The sequence below is a fragment of the Danio aesculapii genome, chromosome 22, assembly GCF_903798145.1.
Source record: "Danio aesculapii chromosome 22, fDanAes4.1, whole genome shotgun sequence".
NCBI lineage: Eukaryota > Metazoa > Chordata > Actinopteri > Cypriniformes > Danionidae > Danio > Danio aesculapii.
This window is the reverse complement of record NC_079456.1, coordinates 2,007,361-2,029,322: the sequence shown is the minus strand read 5'-3', so window position 1 is coordinate 2,029,322 and position 21,962 is coordinate 2,007,361. Positions and strand designations below refer to the sequence as shown.

Below are 21,962 nucleotides of genomic sequence, written 5' to 3'. Positions count from 1 at the left end.
AAAACAAGTGAAAGAAACAGAATTGTTTGGAGACACGGGTCGTCAGTGTTGCGCTTATAAATGTGCTGCAACGAAGTTTTGTTTTCATTATCCCGCTATGAGAGCGCAGCTGGACTCACGTGTGGAATACAGTGGTCAGACATACCTCTGTGTGAATGAAAGTGAAAGTGCCAAACTGCAGTCATTCATTCATTTTCTTTTCGGCTTAGTCCCTTTATTAATCCAGGGTCGCCACAGTGGAATGAACCACCAACTTATCCAGCACGTTTTACGCAGTGGATGCTCTGTGTAAATCAGCGTGTGCCTGAACTGAAACTCCCTTTTTCATGCAAACCCTTCCCTCTTTCGCCACTCGACACTCCCACCATAACAGATGGACACACCCACTTATTTGTGACGGTCGACAGATTCACGCTAAGTGGGGGGAGCCTATGTTTCAGGGGGAGGGCGGGCAGGGGACAAAACCACCCAAATTTTCACTACCCGCCTATGTCCTTTTTTCCCGCTAAGATATACTCAAAACTGCCCAATATGGCAACACTGGCCGAGACCGATGACTCGTTTCGCATTAATGCAGACCTATTACATGTTTTAATTGCATTATTGAATTAAATTAATTGTATTATTATTTTTAATCATCATCATTAATAATAAATGAACTACAAATAATTTGACCGCTTGAGCTGTTCAAATTAACATCACTTGACCGACACTTTCGGATAAAAATTAATTATTTCGATTGCTCTCTTGCGCGCTCTCTCTCTCTCTCTGTCTCAGCAGCAGGAGTTAAAGCGCGGCCTGCACGTCAGGGCACAGCCACACAGTTTGCTACTTTGTTGCATAAAAATAATAGACTAAATAACAAAACTGGATTTAATTAACAAACAAGTTAAATTAAACGATTTTTAAAAATGAAACAACCGAAGTAGAAAATGAAAGAACTCTGAAACCTGCTCAAATGTTCGGGAATAAAACGTGCTGTGGTCGTTGGTCATTTGAGACTCCTTTATAACAGCACTCCCGCAAGATTCTCTCTTGCTTTCACAAAACAATTTATTCATCTTTTATATCCATTATTGATAGCCTATTTAAGTTTTAAGGTGGCCTATAGACTACTTTTTCAGCGCATGCATTGACTGCTCTTTCAAATACACGGAATATAGGCCTAGACTACATACTTGCCTTATTTGAGTTTAGTTTGATGGAATGATAAACACTGACATACGCATTATTCAGAAAATAACCTCTTTATTTTATTTTAAATTATGTTAGGCTTATATTTATTTATATAGGCTATTAAAATATATTTAATTATTAAAACTAGCCTACATTAAAATTACAACCTGTATTTTACTATTCGTTTTGGCATTAAAGAATTATTGAACAGATTATTAATATCTTATCAAAGAATTTTACTGAGCTCGGTGAAAGGTTTTAGGTCAAATAGGCTATTTATTATTAGAGCTATAGGCTATTGCAGATTCGCCGCAGCCATGTCTAAAATGAAACTCCTATCAGAAAACAAACACATATGCTAAGCGCAACATTGTGTTAGATCTTAGCAAATACACATGTGACTCTGTTGATGATTACTTCTGTGATGATTAACCTGAAGCCGCGGCGCGCTCAACTGAACAAAAACATGGAAAACTTCACCGCATAGAAAGAGTCACGTGCGGGGGACGAGTTCTCCATCCGGTGGACATCTGTGATGCTTAACTTAAGTAACTTTTGCTCAACTTTAGTAGTTCCTGGAGGCTTCTTGTATAAAACAACGCCATATTAGCGGAGAGTGAAAAAGTGTTCTATCCAGGTTGACTGGAATGCTAAAGTTGCGCATATACCCTATTATATAACGTATAAAACACTACTTACTAGTCACTACTGTCAATAACAAACCGATGGCGCATATGAACTGGCGATAAGCGGAAGTGTTCTACCCAGGGATCCGGTTTGGTCACGTGACGTTGGACATATACCCTATACAAATGTGACTGTTGATGATTACTTTTGTGATGATTAGACCTGAAGCCGCGCCGCGCTCAACTGAACAAAAACATGGAAAACTTCACAGCATAGAAAGAGTCACGTGCGGGGACCTGAAAGGACCTTAATGCATCCTTGTTTCTTCCGTGCGTAGATAAATATCCTATCATTTGCTTTCATCCATCTATATTATATCCATTTTGCAGCAGTCCTACGGGCCACACTGTAGCATCGAGTCTTGTTTTAAATAATTTTGGTCTCAGTACCTATTTAGCTGTAAGAGCGCGGTGATTTGCATTGGTTTGAATTATTATCCAATATCAAACGTAATGCAAATGCAGTAGGTTATTGAATAATTTTAAAAAATCAGCCGAAAGGTTATTAAATATATTAATTAAATACTATATATAAACATAACACTGCCCCCATGCAATAGTATTGTGTATCGGCTATCTCTCTGGTGGACAATATGTTGATCTGAAAATTTCATATATCGCCCAACACTAGCCTGGATTGTTTATTGTTCTGTTGGACATCAGTTTGAATACGTCAGTAGATGTTTACAAATGTCTAAGATGTATATTATTTGTGATGTTTTATACTAATCTTGTAATTCCTACCTTTTGTTTTTTCCTTTTTAGGGTGCTTTCACAACAGCACTTTTCGTCTGAACCCGGGTTCATTTGACGTCATAGTATGGTACGTTTAGCTAGTGTGAACGTGTCTTCTGAACTTGAGTGCGCATCCGTAAACCGTACCCGAGTCCGCTTGAAAGAGGTGGTGTGGGGTATGGTTCATGCAAACTCTGGTACGGTTCACTTCTGATATGAATGCAATTGTACCAAATAACGGAAGTGAACCGCCAACTGTACAACAAACTATTGTTTTCATAACGTTCGTTCATGTGTGTGTCACGTATTGTACCTTGGTGACAAGCGGGACTGAGCTAGGGCAAACACATTGATCATTTCTGCTTGTCTCCTCCAAAAAGAGCTTCTGAAGACACCGTGCGATGTTCTGAACATGGACGCTAGTCGCTTTCTGTATGTCCAAAAGCTTTAGTAAAAGCAGAATGACCAGGATGTGCGGACGTCTTTCCATTTCGGCGCTTTCCATTCCTGACTGTCACCTAGCAACAGCCGTAAACAAAACAGCAGCTCAATGACCCAAGTGTACCGGGGTTCAGAAAGAAAAAAAGACAGTGTGAACACAAACCAACTGAGAAGGTGGCAAGGGGGGACAATCGAACTTGGGTACGGTCCAGGAAATTGAACCAAGTGTGAAAGCACCCTAAGTTTTACAAGTGAATCAAGTACAAGTGCATCACATGCGCATGAAGAAAGTGTGATGGTGCTTTATTTCCGTTAACTATCTGTCAAAACTTTGGTTCAGAATACCATTGCCAGGGCAGAACACACGCCAACACGAGGAGAACATGCAAACTCCACACAGAAATACCAACTGACCCAGAAAGAACTCGAACCAGCGATCTTCTTCTTGCACATATGCACGTAAGCATTTCACCCAAAGCTAAGTTCAACCTAGCTCTGCCCGCACTCTTTGCCCATTTTAAGTCTAGGGTTGCTCCCAGCACTGGGTGTGTCATTTGGTCCATTTCTTTTTCTAGTGTGGATCATCATGTGTTGTTTAAGTTTTGCTGATTGCCTGAAACTCTGCCCACACTGAATGCAGGTGAACGGTTTCTCTCCAGTGTGGATCATCTCGTGCTGTTTCAATTGTCCAGCTGTAATAAAAGTCTTCTCACACTCAAAGCACATATACTCTCTCACTCCAGTGTGGATCTTCTCATGATGTCTTAAACCTGTCTGCTGTTTAAAACTCTTCCCACACTCAGAACACGAATAAGGCCTCTCGTTTGTATGAACTCTAAGATGGTCCCTCAGCTGTGAAGCCCAAAAGAAAGTTTTGTCGCATTCATCACATTTGTGAGGTCTCTCTCCAGTGTGGATCAGCCGGTGTTGCTTAAGCTGGTTTAGCTGTCTGAAATTCGCCCCACACTGACTACACGTGTACGGTTTCTCTCCAGTGTGGACCAGCATGTGTTGATTAAGATGTGGAGAGTCTCTGAAACTCTTCCCACACTGAGTACATACGTGCGTTTTCTCTCCAGTGTGGATCATCATGTGTCGATTAAGTTGGTATAGCTGTCTGAAACTCTTCTCACACTGAGCACATGTGAATGGTTTCTCTCCGGTGTGAATCAGCACGTGTCGTCTAAGGTGGTGTGATTTACGGAAACCCGCCCCGCATTGAGTACACGCGTGCGGTCTCTCTCCAGTGTGGACCAGCATGTGTTGATTAAGCGATGATAATTGTCTGAAACTCGCCCCACATTGAGTACACGTGTACGGTTTCTCTCCAGTGTGGATCATCATGTGCTGTTTAAGTCTTGATAATCGTCTGAAACCCGTCCCACACTCAGTGCACGTGTACGGTTTCTCTCCGCTATGAATCATCAGGTGACGGTTGAAAGTCTTTTTGCACGACAGACTCTTCCCACACTGAGTGCAGATGAAACTTTGCTTGTGTTTCGTCTGCTCTTCACACGTGTTCTCCTGTGGTTTAGACATGACGGTGTGTCTGAAATAAAGGTAAGAACACTGCACTGTAAATGAGTTAAACAGAAAGTGAAAGTAAACAACAAAGGCATTATTCATGATGATTTGAGCAATTTTATGAATTTAAATCCATGAGCAAGACACATCAATCTTACAGTCATCAGTTTTAAAACATTCATTGTGAAATATCAATGAAATCACATCATTCTGCACTCACAATTTTAGATTATTTTACACATATATAAAAATAGCAACAACATCAACACGTCGGGCAAACTTAGTAAATCATCAAACTGTGGTTTAACTGATGGAGTCTCAGTTGAGAGATGATCCATCTTCCTGAAAGCCATGTCACAGGTCTGGACCATTATTTTAGCTTTTTGGATGAAGGATGATGTGAAATTGAGGGTACCTGATTAAAGTGTTCACATGTCATGAAAATGATGTCTCTTTATAAAGATAGATTAGTCCTAAAATATGGCAACATACTTGTTTTTTTAATTCATGCAAACACTAATCAAGAGACCTTACCGCATTGGAATAAATATATTTCTATTTAGTGCCTTAAACTTGAAGCACTGTTGGTGCATGAATACATAGGGGAGCACAAAGTAACGTGGGCTAAAATGTAAGAGTTTTAAGGTATTTACTCAGGGTTAACCATGGCATGCTTCCAATTAGGGTTGGGCGATGTGGCATCGTATGATGTCTAATGACGGCATCGTATTTATTTATGAATAATAATTCGAATTATTTATTTGTAACCTTCCGTTTCCGTTACCTGACCCGCATGATCTTCATTTTACCCATAACCAAATCATAAATAAATAAAGATAAGTTGCACACAAATGACGCCCTGTCAATCGCTTTTTCCGCAGGACTCTGGCATGAATAGGCAGAGTGATCTGTGTCGTTATAATGGCGGTGTGCGAATATAAATCTAGTTTCAAATGAACAATAACCTACATATAACTGGTTATCATGCTGAATCCAATATTGAATTTGCATGCTTAGCCATCTCCCCTCCTCCTAAGGCAATATAGACAGGACATCTTTGTCTTAATTCAGACTTGTGAAAAAACTCGCAGACTGCAGACCTCCAATAGGCTCTTGCAGACACATGGACTTCTTGAAGACGCTGTTTGACTGCAGATTAACCAACACGTCTCAAAGGAATTCGGCTTGTTTCGAGTCTCCTGGACTGGGTTCTCTCTTTTATATTCACTGATTTATTTTTTTTACATCAGCGGCGACACACTTGGTTGGTAAAAATGGTGCACAACCAACAGCAACCAACCAAGAGTATCTGAGGTTTCACTAAAATGACTGAGTACAAGCGTGAAAGCGAAAGACTAAAGCAGTGTACTGACACTGTGACACGTTACCTGATAGATTCACAAGACCCAACCCTACTTCCAATGTTTTCACCATGGTGTCAGCAGACGTCTTCCTGCCAATTATTGTAAAATTTTGGCCAAATTTGGTTTAGAAACACAAAAGAAACCATTTTTGCAGCATTAAAGTATTTTTTATAATGGTCGTTTTTTTATTTTTAAAAAATCTGTGGAAGTATGTACGTAAAATCTTACATTGTCGTGATTACCGTCTTCTAGGCTAACAGATGGAACCATTTTGCAAGATGTAAAAAACACAGTGAGTGCTAGCCAGTTGAGGAAAACACAGCTCAGCGCTAATTTAAGACGTCGTTTCACCAATAGTATCCAATCGACTTCAAATTCACACACATATGCTATAGATCATCTATAACACACCAAGCTTGACATTGCATCCAAACCAAAATGCTTTAAAACCAAAGTCCAACAGGTGCTTTATAGGAGCTTGAAAGTGAAAGCAAACTTCATCTATTTAATAGCCTAAAACGCTCAGGAAATTCAAAAGCAAAAGTGTAAAACGTGTGAACATGAATTCAAAGCGCATGCCTTCGGTGTTCATCGTGCTTGACAATGAGCATTATACATGTAGCATGTAACTGCTTCATTCAGGAGGATTTGAAAAATCAGACTCCACTCTGGGAGTCGATTCCCGTCCTGGAGTCGGTACTTGGTCCATCAGGTGCGTTCGACTTCATGCAGCGCTGTGAATATCAATCGAAATCTTTCTTAAAGCAGTGCATGCTGGTTAGAAATGTCCAGATTGACGCTACGCTAACGCCACGTGACTGTCACATGTGGCATCAAACTACCGTGACTGCGCTCCGAGATCAGACGGCTGATTCAGCCGGTGCAGCATCTGGAGCGACTGCAGGAGCTGCGATGAAAACACCAATATTACACGATCAGCCGAGTTCTCCATATGACAACAACCACGTGTGTTTCGGGTTTATTATACAAATTTCAAAACAAACATTTCACGTTTCATACCCTCTCTATCTTGTACACATCATGCTTATTAAAAGACTACAAATATTTACTGCAGTAATCATGTTACGTTAAATAATTTGTCTATAAAAGGTTAATTGTTTGCACAGGTTTATTTTTGACCTTTTTTATACAGACTATTCACTGCATTCAGATTCATGATTTATTTTAGTGAATAACCTAAATATGAACTCAAACAAGTCTTTCAGACTTTTATTGAACTAATTATCATTGATCCTGCCACCCCTATACAGATTTCTTAACAAATTAGGTTAACGAACTATTTTATTAGATAATTATTTATATGGTGATAAAATATATATATTTTTCCTGTCTAGCCGTTTATGTACAAGTTTTAAAAGTGACACTGATGCACCTGCTCTTTCTGGGAAACTTCTACTTAAAGTGTAGCTCACTTACTTTAGGAAAGTCTTTTTGTTCAGTCTTTTTTGATTAAAGTGCTTTTTTGAAAATGCTTTTATTATCCAAAATAATCTTAATCATTGTTTCAGACTTAATCAAAACACCTTGTTTTGGGTTTTACATCAATATATATTTCATATCCCTGCTGAAAAATCCAGCTAAAACCAGCCTAAGCTGGTTGGCTGGTTTTAGAGGGGTTTTGGCCATTTCCAGGCTGGTTTCCAGCCATTTCCTTCCAGGTCTTAGCTGGTCAGGCTGGAAAATGACCAGCTTAATCCAGCTTGACCAGCCTGGTTTAAGCTTGACATAGCTGGTTTTGGCTGGACTCCCAGCCTGTCTAGGCTGGTCAAGCTGGTTTTAGCTGGTCATTTTCCAGCCTGATTAGCTAAGACCAGGCTGGAAATCTGCCTGTAAATGGCCAAAACCCCTCTAAAACCAGGCTGGTTGACCAGCTAAAACCAGCCAACCAGCCTAGGCTGGTTTAAGCTGTTTTTTTTTCAGTAGGGATCTATAAATGTAAATAAATGTAAACCCCTTTTAGCATATTCAAACAAGAAGTGTTACTTTTTGCCCCGCTCTCCCCTACTATTGATTAGGGCGTTGAATATTATTGATTTAGCTTGTTTTAGAACTTTCGATCCAGTTTCCTATGAGATAAATGACTAGCAATAATAAAATGGCAGAAAACAGTCAAACTGCTTTCTCTACAAACAAAATTGTTTATAATGTGCATAAAAAGCATAATAAAACAATACAATAAGATCAGTTTGCAACATGAAGCAGCAAAACGAGCCCTTTTTAACGTCTATAAATCAATGGAAGTGAATGAGACCGGAAGTCTCGAGCCAAAAAGACTCCAATGGCCGCTGCGCTCAATCGTACATTTTATGTATTATCTAAATAATCAAAACTCACAATAATGTGTTTAGACGGAGCTTCAGTGTAAATCACTCACCTCCCTGCAGGCGGGTTTACCGCGAACTGAATACAATCAACCGGAACCGGAAATCTGCGCTTAAAGGAGCCGCGTACCATTTTTAACATCACACAAGGCGCTGTAAATAAACATGTAGCTATGACATCGCTAAAATTAAAATGAATTTTAATAAGATAACGTACAGAATAACTGATAATTACAGCAGGTGAATTTTGTTAAATTCGTAAGTTAATAATAACACTTACATTTGGCTGATGTCAGCTGCTTTGAAGATGATAATAATTTCTCAGTGTTTCATGTGTAAAACCAATAATGTTTGATTATTTTATTTTGAACAAATAACATCATAAAGTGACCCGGGACTCGTAAAAAATTACAAAAAAGTAAAAAAAAAAAAAAAAAAAAAAAAACGTTTTGATGAACACAGAATTACAGATAATTTAAAGGTCCCTTAAAATTTAAAAGATTTCTAGATGTTAGCAAGAGTTTTGTTTATTTTAAAGACATCTATAAGCTAGTGTACGGAGACCTAGAAGGGACGTGATGGTACAGAATAAAAAATGGGTGGAAGACGAAAACAGTGATAAGTAAACGTATTTTTGAAAGATTTTGCGTGCCCTCGCAAAACTGTTCTTCGACAAACATTTCATTTCATTCATGGGATTGTCCCGTATTTTGCAATTATATGCGATCATTAGGTATTTTCCCATATTTTTAATCTTGAAAGTTCGTTGAAATTAAAATAAAAATGTCTGCATTCACTTTCTTTCTATTAAAGCTGTGCGTCGATCAGCTTCTGTACACGCCATTTACAGAGGAGCTAAAGTGCAGGACAATTTGGCATTCGGGTGTGTGTTTAAACAGACAAATACACTTAATAATATGTAAACATGCCCGGACGTCCTGCGTGTTTTATTTTAAACAACTAATTTCCTCTTAAATGAGCACAAACCGTTAAAGCATGCTATTGTTATATATCATTGTGTTCGTAAAGTGACACCTCTGTTGTCAAACAAAACAAAATGAGACGTTCATTTGTTGCTCTTCACCTGTTTGATAACAGAGGTGCCACTTTAAATGGTGTGTACAGAAGCTGATCTGGGATCAGTTTATCACAGAGAGCACGTCTGTCAGTCAGCGCTTATACATGCATTCACTGATTCAGAGGTTGCATATGGAAAGAAAGTGAATGCGGACATTATTATTTTAATTTCAACGTGTTTTAAGATTAAAATATGAGAGAAATATGGTAAAATAGGGAACAATCCCAGCAAAAACGGGAGGGTTGTCATGCATGAAGTGAAGTGTTTGTCGAATAACAGTTTTGTGAGGGAACAAAAACTTTCAAAAATACATTTACCTATCACTCTGCTTTTTTTTTCTCCACCATCATGTCCCTTCAGGGTCTCTGTACTAGTGTGCTGCAAAACAGCCACAAAATTTACATTTAGAAGACATACAATTGGCAATACGGTGGCTCAGTGGTTAGCACTGTCACCTCACAGCAAGAAGGGCGCTGGTTCGAGTCACAGCTGGTCCAGTTGGTTTCCTCCGGGTGCTTCGGTTTTCCAAGTCCAAACACATGCGCTATATTATAAACTAAATTGGCTGTAGTGTTCGTGTGTGAATGAGAGTGTATGAGTGTTTCCCAGTACTGGGTTGCGGCTGGAAGGGCATCCACTGTCTAAAATATATGCTGGATAAGTTAGCAGTTCATTCCACTGTGGTGACCCCTAATGTATAAAGGGACTAAGAGTGAATAATGATCCTTCATTCATTTTCTTCTCGGCTTAGTCCCTTTGTTAATCTGGGGTCGCCACAGCAGAATGAACCGCCAACTTATCCAGCATACGTTTTACACAGCTGATGTCCTTCCAACACTGGGAAACACCCATGCACTCACACACATACACTGCAGGACAATTTAGCTTACCTAATTCCCCTATAGTGCATGTATTTGGACTGTGGGGGAAACCGGAGCCAACACGTGGAGAACATGCAAACTCCACAAAGAAATGCCAACTGGCTCAGTAGGGGTTTGAACCAGCGACCGTCTTGCTGTGAGGCGATTTGTGCTTCCCACTGCGCCACAGTGACGCCCCAAACCCTATTGGCTGTTTTTTTTAAAGGGGAGGAGCTATTCCATGTCCCGCCCTCTCTTTGGTTAAGATTACATCAATCATCAAATAAAAACAAAAGCACATTCCAAAGCACTTCAAGGAACCTTTAATAATATAAAGCTGCACACATGATGCACAACTGAACACACATACATTTAGTTCATCTTCAGCTGGTTTAAATAATAGCAGAGTAACATGTCAGAGAAATGTTTAGTCATAAAATCAAGCAAGGAAAACACAAACCCAGATCTCCCTCATTCAGTGATCTCTTCTACCAGGATTTCTGATGTTCAGATATGAAACACCTCCCACAAACAGAAATGTTTTGCTAAATGTGTCATTTGGGTCGTTTCTCTCTAGTGTGGATCTTCATGTGTTTTTTCAGGTGTGGTGCTCCTCTGAAACTCCTCCCACACTCGGTACAGCTGTACGGCTTCTCTCCAGTGTGAATCATCAGGTGTCTTTTCAAGTCTTCGCCTGTTATAAAAGCCTTATTACACTCAAAGCACTTATACTTTTTCACTCCAGTGTGGATCTTCTCGTGTCGTCTTAAATGTGTCTGTCGTGTAAAGCTCTTCCCACACTCAGAACAAGAATAAGGCTTCTCCTTTGTATGAACCCTAAGGTGGTCCTTCAGATGCGCAGCACTCAAAAACGTTTTGCCGCATTCATCACATTTGTGCGGCCTCTCTCCAGTGTGGATCATCATGTGTCGATTAAGGAGGTATAACTGTCTGAAGCTCGTCCCACACTGAGTACACATGTACGGTCTCTCTCCGGTGTGGATCCGCATGTGTCGATTAAGGTTGTGTAATTGTTTGAAACCCATCCCGCACTCAGTGCATGTGTATGGACTCTCGCCGGTGTGTATCATCATGTGATACTTGAAAGTCTTTTTGCACGACAGACTCTTCCCACACTCAGTGCAGGTAAAACATGCATTTGCCTTCTCTTCGCATGTGTTCTCCTGTGGTTTAGACATGACGGTGTGTCTGTAATAAAGGTAAGAACACTGCACTGTAAATGAGCTAAACAGAAAGTGAAAGTAAAAAACAAAAGGCATTAATTCATGATGATTTGAGCAATTTTATCAATCTCAATTCCTGAGCAAGACACACTGATCTTATAGTCACCGGTTAATTATAGTAGAATTAAAACATTCATTGGGAAATATCAATGAAGTCACGTTATTTGCTCCATTAGCAATATTTGATTATTTTACACATATATTAAAAATGGAAACAGCATCAACACTGCATCATGGCCCCTCAGTCAAACTTAAAGCGTCATGAACCCTCCTCTTTCAGTTCAACTCAACCCTTAGAATTTTTTCCAGCGATGCTCCATGATGGGCGTGGAGCACTGCGAGCAGAGGGAGGAGAGGGCGTGGTCAGGAGAGCAAGGGGAGGACAACTGTCAGGTGGCTCACAAAATCAGACAAAAAATAAATACGTTTAAAAAAAATCAGACACAAATAGCGAGGAGATTCAGGATTATATAGTTTACAAAAAGTTAAAATGCAAAGAAATAAAAAGTAAGCAATTTAAAGGGTCACGAAACACATTTGTTGAGCTGTCGACAGTCATATACGTGTCCCACGCTGCTAAAAACACTTTTAGGACCGATATATTTCAATAAAAAGTGAAAATTGGTGGTTTTTGCGTTATTTCAAGTAAATTCTAGGGATGGGCGATACCAATATTTTTGTTTCCGATCCGATACCAAGTATTTTAAGACAAGTATCGTTGATATCGATACCAATATTTAAATGAAATATTTAATCGTGATTTTTTTTTTAAATGTTTATCTTTACTATTATTATTCCTTTGTACATTTATTAAAAAATTACAAGACTATAATTGGCTAAACAGCATCATATAAATATAGATCTTTTTCTTGGAACACCAAATTACCCATTATGCTTTGCGTGTATGTGCGAGGAGAGCAGCTGATGCGTATAAAGAGTCACATTCGGACAGCTTTGAAACAATAGTTTTATCTAATTTAATTTATTCTAATTTAATCTAATTTGCTTTTAATGTCTTTGAACTAATACCATTGACGATGAGCGCCACCTCCTGGACTAGTTATATTTTAAAAAATGCGATATAACAGGATGGAAAACAGCTGCTGAAGGTATTTTCTCCTTGTTGTCAGACGGCATCCTGTGCTGTTTAAATGGAGCCTCGTCACCTAGTCAACATTTTCTCTTTCTTTCAAAAATATAACCAGCCCAAACAAATGTAATGCACCATAATGTTTGACACACACACACACACACACACAGCCTTCTGTACAGTCCCACTAACACACTGATTAAATAAGTGCCAAAGTAAAACTAAAGTGGCACTTTGAAATGACAGAAAAACACATACCATGGTAAATACTACACAACTCAAACTCAATGAGACATAAACCGCTCCCGATTAGAATCAACATGCAAATCAGCCAGAATAGTACCAGTAAGGACTTTTATTGGTCATTTTTGTGAATTGCAAGACTTGCATCCCTGTTAAGTTTCATGCCAATAATCTGGTTTGCTCTATAAAGCAGTGAAGATATACACACACACTGTATATCTAACGGCAGACACAAGAACTAGGAGAACGTTTTTCTCTCGCGCTTGAACCACATCTGACAGATTATAACGGCTTTAACACACACCTTTCGAAGTTGTGTGTCACAAAAACACTCTAATCCACTCAAAACGCTTTCGAAACCCATTTTCGCATCGCAAATTACCTATTGTAAACGCTGTAAACGAACGTTCTAAGCATTCTACCAGAAGACGCTGGTCCTTATGGCGCCCTCCATGCAGCAGCCAAGAAAAAGGTCTATAATGAAAAATAATACACTGCACAAACCTTGTTTAATTAAAAAATAAAATAGTCAAATCTCTCCTTTGCTTCTTGTAATCGCTGATACTCTTTTGGAGTCATCTAAGAAAGATAATATATATTTTTAAAGCTGTGTTACAGGCATTTAAAAACATATACTACATCTCTCCCAGTTATTATGTGTACCTAAACTTTGTATTTTATTTGATGAATCTAAAAAATATTTAAATCTAAATGCCTTTACTTGAGTACAGTGTATTCTGCCTCAAACAGGACTATTGGGGCTGTGCCGCTGAAACCTCCTCTGCATGCCTCAGCTGCATTTCATTTCATGACTAAGCTACTAAAAGCAAAACATCCTCAAGAGCATGTTTTGCTTTTAGTAGCTTAGTCATATTGGTGGTATTGCCACTGTGGCGAACGGTTTTGTGACATGTATCATATGAAGCCTTGTCATTATTTACTTGAGTAAAATAACTCCAGATTATACTTCGTTTGCGTTCAGTCATGATGACCACAGCTCCGCTCTAGAGTTTTACAACCTGTGCTGGGTGTGTCTACACTACTGTGGTGTGAGCTAACGCTGACCTATTAGTGGAGATACAGCGATAGAATATTATAGTTCCCATTCGTGTTCCTATTTATGTAAATATTTATATAATATGCGGCGATATAATTATTGAGATATTATAAAATCTGATCACTCAGTAAGAAAAAAAACCCCAGAAAAGACTGATACTTTTACTTAAGGATCGATTCTTTTGATACGTTCCCAGAATCGAAAATATCGATACTTCAGGATCGATCCACCCATCCCTAGCAAATTCGTTCTTCCGGTGTGAAAAGAAATTTTGAAACTACGTCATGGCCATGAGATCCTTGTGTAAATTCCAGCGTGGACACTGGATGTCTGTACCGGTGGGTACAACAGTCTTTGCGTTTTCAGCATTAATTTATGAGAAAGACTTTGTTCGAACCAATCAGCGCGCTCTATTGTGAACGAGGTGCAACTTTATTAATATGCATGATAGCTTCAAAGACTGTTTTTGCCCGTTACAGTGTTCAGACGGCAAAGAAATGCCACGTTGTGTTGCCAACCATAATTAAAACAAGTGGAAGAAGAAGAAATGTTTGGAGACACTGGTCGTCAGTGAGTGTTTATAAATGTGCCGCAACGAAGGTTTTGTTTCCATTTTCCGGCAATAAGAGCACCGCTGCGTGTGGACCCACATTTGTGGATTACAGTGGTCTGCTAACATGCGACAAAAATATGCTTGTGAGGTAAATTTTTTACCCGAGAGCTTTTCACATCTGGAAATAGTGAAATCCAGATTTGCTGCTCGTCTCCTTTTAAAAAAGACGCGGCTCCAGTTGGTGTTGATTGTCGTCTACAGATTTGGTAAGTGTGTGATCGGTGTTCTTTGTTTTAGTTTATTCAGAGGGCAAATTAGTTCGTATGGTCAGCAGTACTCTTTCAGTTTTTAAAAGACACACCTTAAAATTATTAAGTTACTCAGTTTACAGTACGTTAATATCACTACAATATTATGGGTTGAAAGATCCCCTGTAAAATGCTGCTCTCTGAATGTAAACAACTTAATCCAGCGGTGTCCACACTCAGTCCTGGAGGGCCGGTGTCCTGGAGAGTTTAACTCCAAGGCTCCAGGGAATCTAAATAACTTCTAACTGCAATAGGACATTGGTAATTTTTACAGCTGATAAATACATGTTTACAGCCTGGTACAAAAGATGGTTTTGGTGCATATAGCCATGATTAACCTTCATAACAACTGTGAGGGGGGTGAATTTTTTTATTAACTCATCCATTTCGCTTTTATTAAGTTATATTAAGTCTGGATAATTAAGGGCGTGGTCACTTGAGTGACAGCTAGGTCTCGCTGCTCGCCACCTCAGCAGATTCCGGCTAATTAGCCGCTAAGCTCAGCATATTCATCGTATTTTTGTGTAGCTTAATGTTTCTTTACACAGTCAATTGCCTTTTGGGATTATTTCCTACAATTATCAGATGATATGGGATGCTGTGTGCACTTAATTGTGCTCAGAAAACGTTCAAGTTTCCTTCATTTCCCAGGTGAGGGAAATTATATACTTGTATACCATCTTTATAAATCTATTTGTTTTATTTAAGATCATTTATCATTTATATTTTACTTTAGAGCTGTAAAGCACTCCAGAATCTGACAGATTGATTCGCTGTAGGCTCTAGAACAGTCATCTAAAGCGTTATACAGTGTTATGCTGGAGTTCATCAATAGTCTTGCATTTACTAACACACACTATATCTGAAGTGTTTGGAAGTAATTCGCATTTTCCTCCTGTATAAAAACATCATAAGAACAATGTTTAGTGGCTCAATGTGTTACAGCAGTGTTTTTAAAAGACTAAACACTTTATTGATATAGTGTACAGCCAAGCACATGTGGTCAGAACACAAACGAGTCGCAGGTAATGAAGTATTAAGCGTTCTCGCAAAGTCTGTCTAAGCCAGGTCCAAGCAAAATGCCAGCAGGTGTCTTTAGCTCTGCTCACTCTCCGCCTCACGTAACGCGTGAACAAAATGGCGACGGTTGGACACGCCTACCTTTAGCTTCTTTTGCAGTGTTCAGAAACCTATGGGCAACGTCACACATACTACGTCCATATCTTTTACAGTCTATGGTCTGAATGCAGACACAAAACATGTGCACTACATGCACAAAAACCTTACAAATATGCTTTGCACGATACAAATAAAATAAATTTTAATACGAATTTCAGCAAATAAACAACCTTAAAGTGTTTATGCCTTCATAAAGATTTTCTTGGTGATGTTTACTTTCACCGTCTCATTTAGGAGAACTCCTGAGGTAAAGAAGTTATACCTCTGAACTTCAATAATAAAATGCTGCGCTTTACACCTCCTTTATTCAGCCGCAATGACTTCTGGGACTCATTGACACGTCCTCGATATCAAGAACACATTTGAGAACTTTCACGCATCCATTCTTGCGGTCTTTTTTGGAAGTTTTGGAACTGAACTTTAGCAGATGATGATGATATTACAAGAGAATGCAAGATCGCTGAGGAACGCATACAGAGAAACAGCCATACAACCCTTCACAACCACCTAAATACTGCGTGCCGTGCACCGTCTTACAGATTGGCAGATCTGTTTACATGGGTCTGTCATCAGAAAGCATTTGCAGTCATAAATAACTAAGAAGCAGGATCAATCTCATAGGATAAGAGAACTCCGTCTGTGAATAATAATAAGAAACTGATGCATCATCACTTGGATAGCAGACGCACACTACATCACCGAATTTGATCCCGCCCCAATTATGATAATAAACCCAGAAGACGAAATTACCTGACAAAAGCTCAAAATTATCCAGGTTTATCCACAATTAAAGCTAACAGGTGCTAATGTTGTCTTAATTGATGCTTAGCCCACACAAATCTATTCAATTCTCAAAAAAGCACTCGAGGGTTTCTTGAACCTTTAAACTTCAACTTGTTAAAAAAACAGCACCTTACTGCTATCAGAATCAATACAATTCTAGTTTAGTGTAGTGCTGTTGCCTCACAGTAAGAAGGTTGCTGGTTCGAGCCTCGGCTGGGTCAGTTGGTGTTTCTGTGTGGAGTTTGCATGTTCTCCCTGCATTCGCGTGGGTTTCCTCCAGGTGCTCCGGTTTCCCCTACAGTCCAAAGACATGCGGTCTAAATTGGTCATAGTGTATGAGTGTGAATGAGTGTGTATGGACGTTTCTCAGAGATGGCTTGCAGCTGAAAGGGCATCCCGCTGTGTAAAAAACGTGCTGGATAAATTGGCGGTTCATTACGTTGTGGCGACCCAGGATTAATAAAGGGACTAAGCCAAAATAAAATGAATTAATTAATCTAAATTAACACTGATGCATGAAACCAATTCATTCATTCATTTTCCTTTGGCTTTATTCATCAGGGGTCGCCACAGTGGAATGTACAACCAACCTATCCAGCTTGTGTTTTACACAGCGGATGCCCTTCCAGCTGCAACCCAGTGCTGGGAAACACTCATACACTACGGCCAATTTAGTTAAATCAATTCCCCTATAGCACATGTGTTTGGACTGTGGGGGAAACCGGAGCACCCGGAGGAATCCCACACCAACACGGGGAGAACATGCGAACTTCACCAGAAATGCCAACTGACTCAGCCGGGATTCGAACTAGGCATGGGACAAAAACTGTATACGGCGGTTTGGGAAAAACCGCCAAAATTTGCAGTTATATCATTCCTAAGGTATTTATAAGATTTTTTATTTACATTTTTTTTTGTATAAGAGATATCCGAAGATGCCATTTTAAATCGTAAATAAATCTGTGTTTTTGAAACAAATGAAGACAGCCTGACATGTTTACTGCTCCAAAATATGTAAAATGTTTCTCAAAATAAAAAAATATTGCGTTAAAATGGGAAAAAGTTTTATAGTTTTTACTCAGACATTGAAAAAGAATGTATTTTAGAGCAGTGATCCCAATACCGTGAAAACATGATATTTTTATCAGAGGTTATCATACCGTCAGAATCTTATAGCGGCCCATGCCTAACTCGAACCAGCGACCTTCTTGCTTTTAGGCGACAGTGCCAACCACTGAGCCACCATGACACTATACACATTATTGTTATATTTTTAACACACTACATGGTGTGTTGTTATAGCAAATCAATGTCTGGTTATTTCTTGGGGACGCAAAAGGCTCAGCTTTCATGAAATGACCCTTAGATAAATATAAAGCTATACAGAAACATAAATGACTAGATATCTGTATGAATTAAGCGAGCTTGAACCTGTGGCTTTCTCTCGCGTTTGTAAACCTATCAGTGAAAGGGAATCATTTATAAACAAAGCTCACGGACTCAACTCATTACACGTTCTCCATAAACACACGCTTCACGTCATACACGAAGTGTTCACGTGTTAAATTAAGGACAACGTGCATTTCAGCACGAAATGTTAAGTATTACCACAGTAAACAGCCATTTTAAACTCTTTAGACAGAGCTTCAGTGTCACTCACCTCTCTGCAGGCGGGTTTGACGCAAACTGAAGAAAAGCAACCGGAACCGGAAAACCGCTCTTAAAGGAGCCGCGTATCATTTTTAACAACACACAAGACACTTACAATAAACATGTAACTAAGAAAAAAATGACATTGCTGTAATTAAAAAAATCAATAACATGTAATTTCAATAATATTAAGTACAGAATAACTGATAATTACTGCAGGTGAATTTTGAGTGAAATTCAGAAGATAATAACACTGAGCTGCTTTAAAGATGGGTTAAAAAATTACTTTTTGCTTAAATCTGTCTTGTTTTAGTTGTGAGAATGCAAATTAATTGAAACTGTGAAGCTGATCAGGCAGCATGGTGACACAATGGGTAGCACAATCTCCTGGTTCGAGTCTCGGCTTGGCTTGCTGTCATGTTTACATGTTCTCCCCATGTTGGCGTGGGTTTCCTCTGGGTGCTCCGGTTTCCCCCACATTCCAAACACATGCGCTATAGGGAAACTGATGAACTAAATTGGTGGAGTTTTCTTTTCAGCTAAGTGCCTTGAAGGGATTATATACAGTTTCAACCCAAAGACTGAGCAGTCTGTCCGATGAAGAAGAGCCGGAGTCAGAGAGTTAAATAAATAAATGAAGTTTACTGAAGATAGATTGCAGTTTTATCAGCAGAAGCGAGCTTCAACACTCGCAATGAGTTCCTAGGCCGCTCTGACTTACAATAACAACTCTATAATAATTATACTCTCACATAACGTCATTAACTGCGTCACACATATAGGTGATCTAACATGATTGGTTAAAACACAGATAGACTAGGAAAATTCCCATCTGGGTGTGTGCGTACAATTCTGAACAATATCTTAAGCATATAAACGTCAGACATCCACTAGACTGTTTAGAGCTGACTCCAGACCTGTGAAACGGATCCACAATCAAATAGAACACACACACTTAAAGTATAATCTGTTTTTTTACTCAAGGCTGGTTAAAACCTAGTATAATCTACATTCAGGCAGTTATAATATCCTTACTATAGAAAGTCTATCTTGAATGAAAAGTAGAATCACTTTAAAAGAATTAACCGTAAAAAAAGCCAAATCACTTTAGACAGTGTTATATATTGAGTAACTTTATTTTGACAATGCTGGCTTATAGTGTTCCTGTGTGTGTTGTATCCTCTATTATCAGTGATATCCTTCTGTCTGAAACTAGTGGTGGGCAAAGCGAGGCTTCATGAAACACTGAAACAGTCGAAGCAAATGAGTCGAAGCTTCGAAACGTTTCAAGACCCACTCTACAGTGACACCTAGTGGTCATTTTTTAATGTATTGCCCTGGAACAACTTCAGCAAAGAAACAGTTGAGCAAATTGAGGTATTAAAACTCGCGTTGTAGCCTTGAATCTTCAAGTGATTTAGTGAAGTGGTCAGGGTTCTTGACCTCCATGCAGGGAAAGTGGGTTCGAATCCACGCTGGTACAGCTATTTTGAAGTGCTCTGTTCTTGGATGGTTTTGTTTCAACATTGGTTTGACATCCGAATAAACACTATGTGAACAAATATGTCCTGTTTTGGTCATGAAACAGGGTTGTTGCTAGATCAGAGAGGGTTGTGGTTGGAAGTTAACAAGAATTATTTATATTATTCATTAACTTTCCCATTTTTTGTATTTTACCCAAACCTAAACCCAAACCCATGCTAAACTGATGGCGTTTCCGCTGCTGTATCCTATCTAGACTACACCATAAAACAGTAACATTATTAAAGTACATAAAATCATCATTTCAGAGTATTTGTACTAGTCGGGATTCGAACCCTAAAGCCCAGAAGCACTGAAACAACGGTCCACTAAGCCAGGGGTTCCCAAACTTTTCAGCCCGTGACCCCCAAAAATTACAATGCCAGAGACTCGTGACCCCAATATCCTCTGAGGTGGTTATATATATATAAACCTTGCACATAACGGCGCACACATACCAGTAGGCCCAAGACTATTCATCATTTAATTTTGAAGAACGCCACTCGGGGACCATCCTCCATGTTCAGTTGTGGCCTGTATTTATTTTTAATGTACGTGAGTGCCGTAAAGGTGTCAGAAAGTTTAACCTGGTGCCATAAAATCAATCTGCTGTGTCTTTAATATAACAATCACCCCAGGGGTCACAAAAAAAGTTGTTTTTTTAATATCGTCACCTTGAAATTATATTATATTATATTTCTCTCTGCGTCCTGAATGATTTGGAGATATCGAGCTTCAAAGTTTTTGCTTCCATATAGCAAATAGTATGTGTGAAACATTTGTTTTATAAATAAAAAGTCTTTAAATGTAAACAGCATCCCATAATGTAAATAAGTTGTCATTTAATAAGAATATGTCAACTCAATTTTGACAAAAATGTCAGATAGAACCTTATCATTTTAAGGTGACGCTATAACTATTAACTACTTTTTTTCTACTGTAGGTTATGGATAAAATATTAAAATATGATCATTTTAATAGTTTAATAAAATGAATTAGATTTTTGGAAATCACCAAGCGACCCCCTGAGGGGTCCCGACCCCCACTTTGGGAACCACTGCACTAGGCTATATGAGACAGAAGGTTCTTTTGACCCTCTCAGTCAAACGCAGATTCGACAGGTCTCGAAACGCTTCTGAACTGATCGATGCTTTGAATCGCTTTAGTGTTGTGACACAGGGGTTTCTAAACACTTTAGTCACATGACCTGGGTGTTTCGAGTGCTTTGATGCACTGTTTCGAAACACTTGTGCTTCGGGATTGTCAGCCTGATCTGAAACCATTTATTTCCTGTCTGCAACCCTTTTTCTAAGTCATCTGGTGAGATACACTGTTAAAATAGGACAGTATTGTGTGTTAGCTGTGGCTAAATGTTTATTTACTGCTGAATGATCGAAGGGAAGGCCCCTTTTCCTTTTGTCACATTTTCTCCTGTTTAATGGATAGTTAAGGAGGGTAGGATTGTTGTTTTATTTACAGAGCTTTATTTTCGGTTTAGGTAAGAAATTTAATATTACCGGACACCGGCCCTCCAGTATCGAGTTTGGACATGCCTGATCTACAATGTCCTCAGCACAGTGAGCATGATGAAGCACAGCTGTGTGCTGGAGATGCTGTAGTGCAGTGGACAAGACGGTGCATCTCTCCAGCTGCCCGTGTGTCCGCATCTGGGCCAGATGTTGCTGTGCTCTCTTCTTCATCTGTATGAATGCATTTCTCAGGCATGGACGGCCTCATGTGCCAACCCTGTTCCAGTCTGACAGCAGCAGTGAGGGATGTGATGATGATGATGATGGCAAAAAACACAGATGAAGACCTGCTGATCATCTGCTGAAGCGGCCCAGCTGTCTGTAATATAGGAGTGTTAGAACAAGTTAGAATAAAGCTTGATTTCAAGTGTTGTTGACTTGAATTTATGTATTTGTCATGTTTTATTCATTCTTTTAATCAGATATTAATAATTCCTTGTCAATAAATGAAACAATTTTTCAATGATGTACACATGATTTCATATTTCGACCATATGTCCTCACATTGGCTGCATCTGTCTAGTCTCTATTCATGCATAGCTGTGGCTTACTTTGTATTATGTTTAATATAAATATTATGCTAATTTACTTAACTGCGT

At 39.1% G+C, this 21,962-nt stretch overlaps 2 protein-coding genes across 3 annotated transcripts; both read right to left on the bottom strand.

Moving 5' to 3' along the window:
- Positions 1-3,324: 3,324 nt before the first annotated feature.
- On the bottom strand, positions 3,325-8,347 carry LOC130215932 (gastrula zinc finger protein XlCGF8.2DB). The gene is made up of 2 exons (XM_056447800.1): positions 8,322-8,347; positions 3,325-4,587 (listed from the first exon to the last, which is right to left on the bottom strand). The coding sequence occupies exon 2, from the start codon at positions 4,575-4,577 to the stop codon at positions 3,528-3,530; it is 1,050 nt and encodes a 349-aa protein (XP_056303775.1). The 5' UTR covers positions 4,578-4,587; positions 8,322-8,347; the 3' UTR covers positions 3,325-3,527.
- A 2,159-nt stretch (positions 8,348-10,506) lies between these two features.
- LOC130215937 (gastrula zinc finger protein XlCGF8.2DB) lies at positions 10,507-18,363 on the bottom strand. 2 transcript variants are annotated; one of them, XM_056447806.1, is made up of 2 exons: positions 18,324-18,363; positions 10,507-11,415 (listed from the first exon to the last, which is right to left on the bottom strand). In XM_056447806.1, exon 2 carries the CDS (start codon positions 11,403-11,405, stop codon positions 10,761-10,763), a length of 645 nt encoding a protein of 214 aa, XP_056303781.1. In that variant the 5' UTR covers positions 11,406-11,415; positions 18,324-18,363; the 3' UTR covers positions 10,507-10,760. The 2 variants fall into 2 exon arrangements, with proteins under 2 accessions (XP_056303781.1, XP_056303780.1); XM_056447805.1 differs by lacking the exon at positions 18,324-18,363 and adding an exon at positions 16,848-16,958.
- Between the last annotated feature and the right edge of the window lie 3,599 nt (positions 18,364-21,962).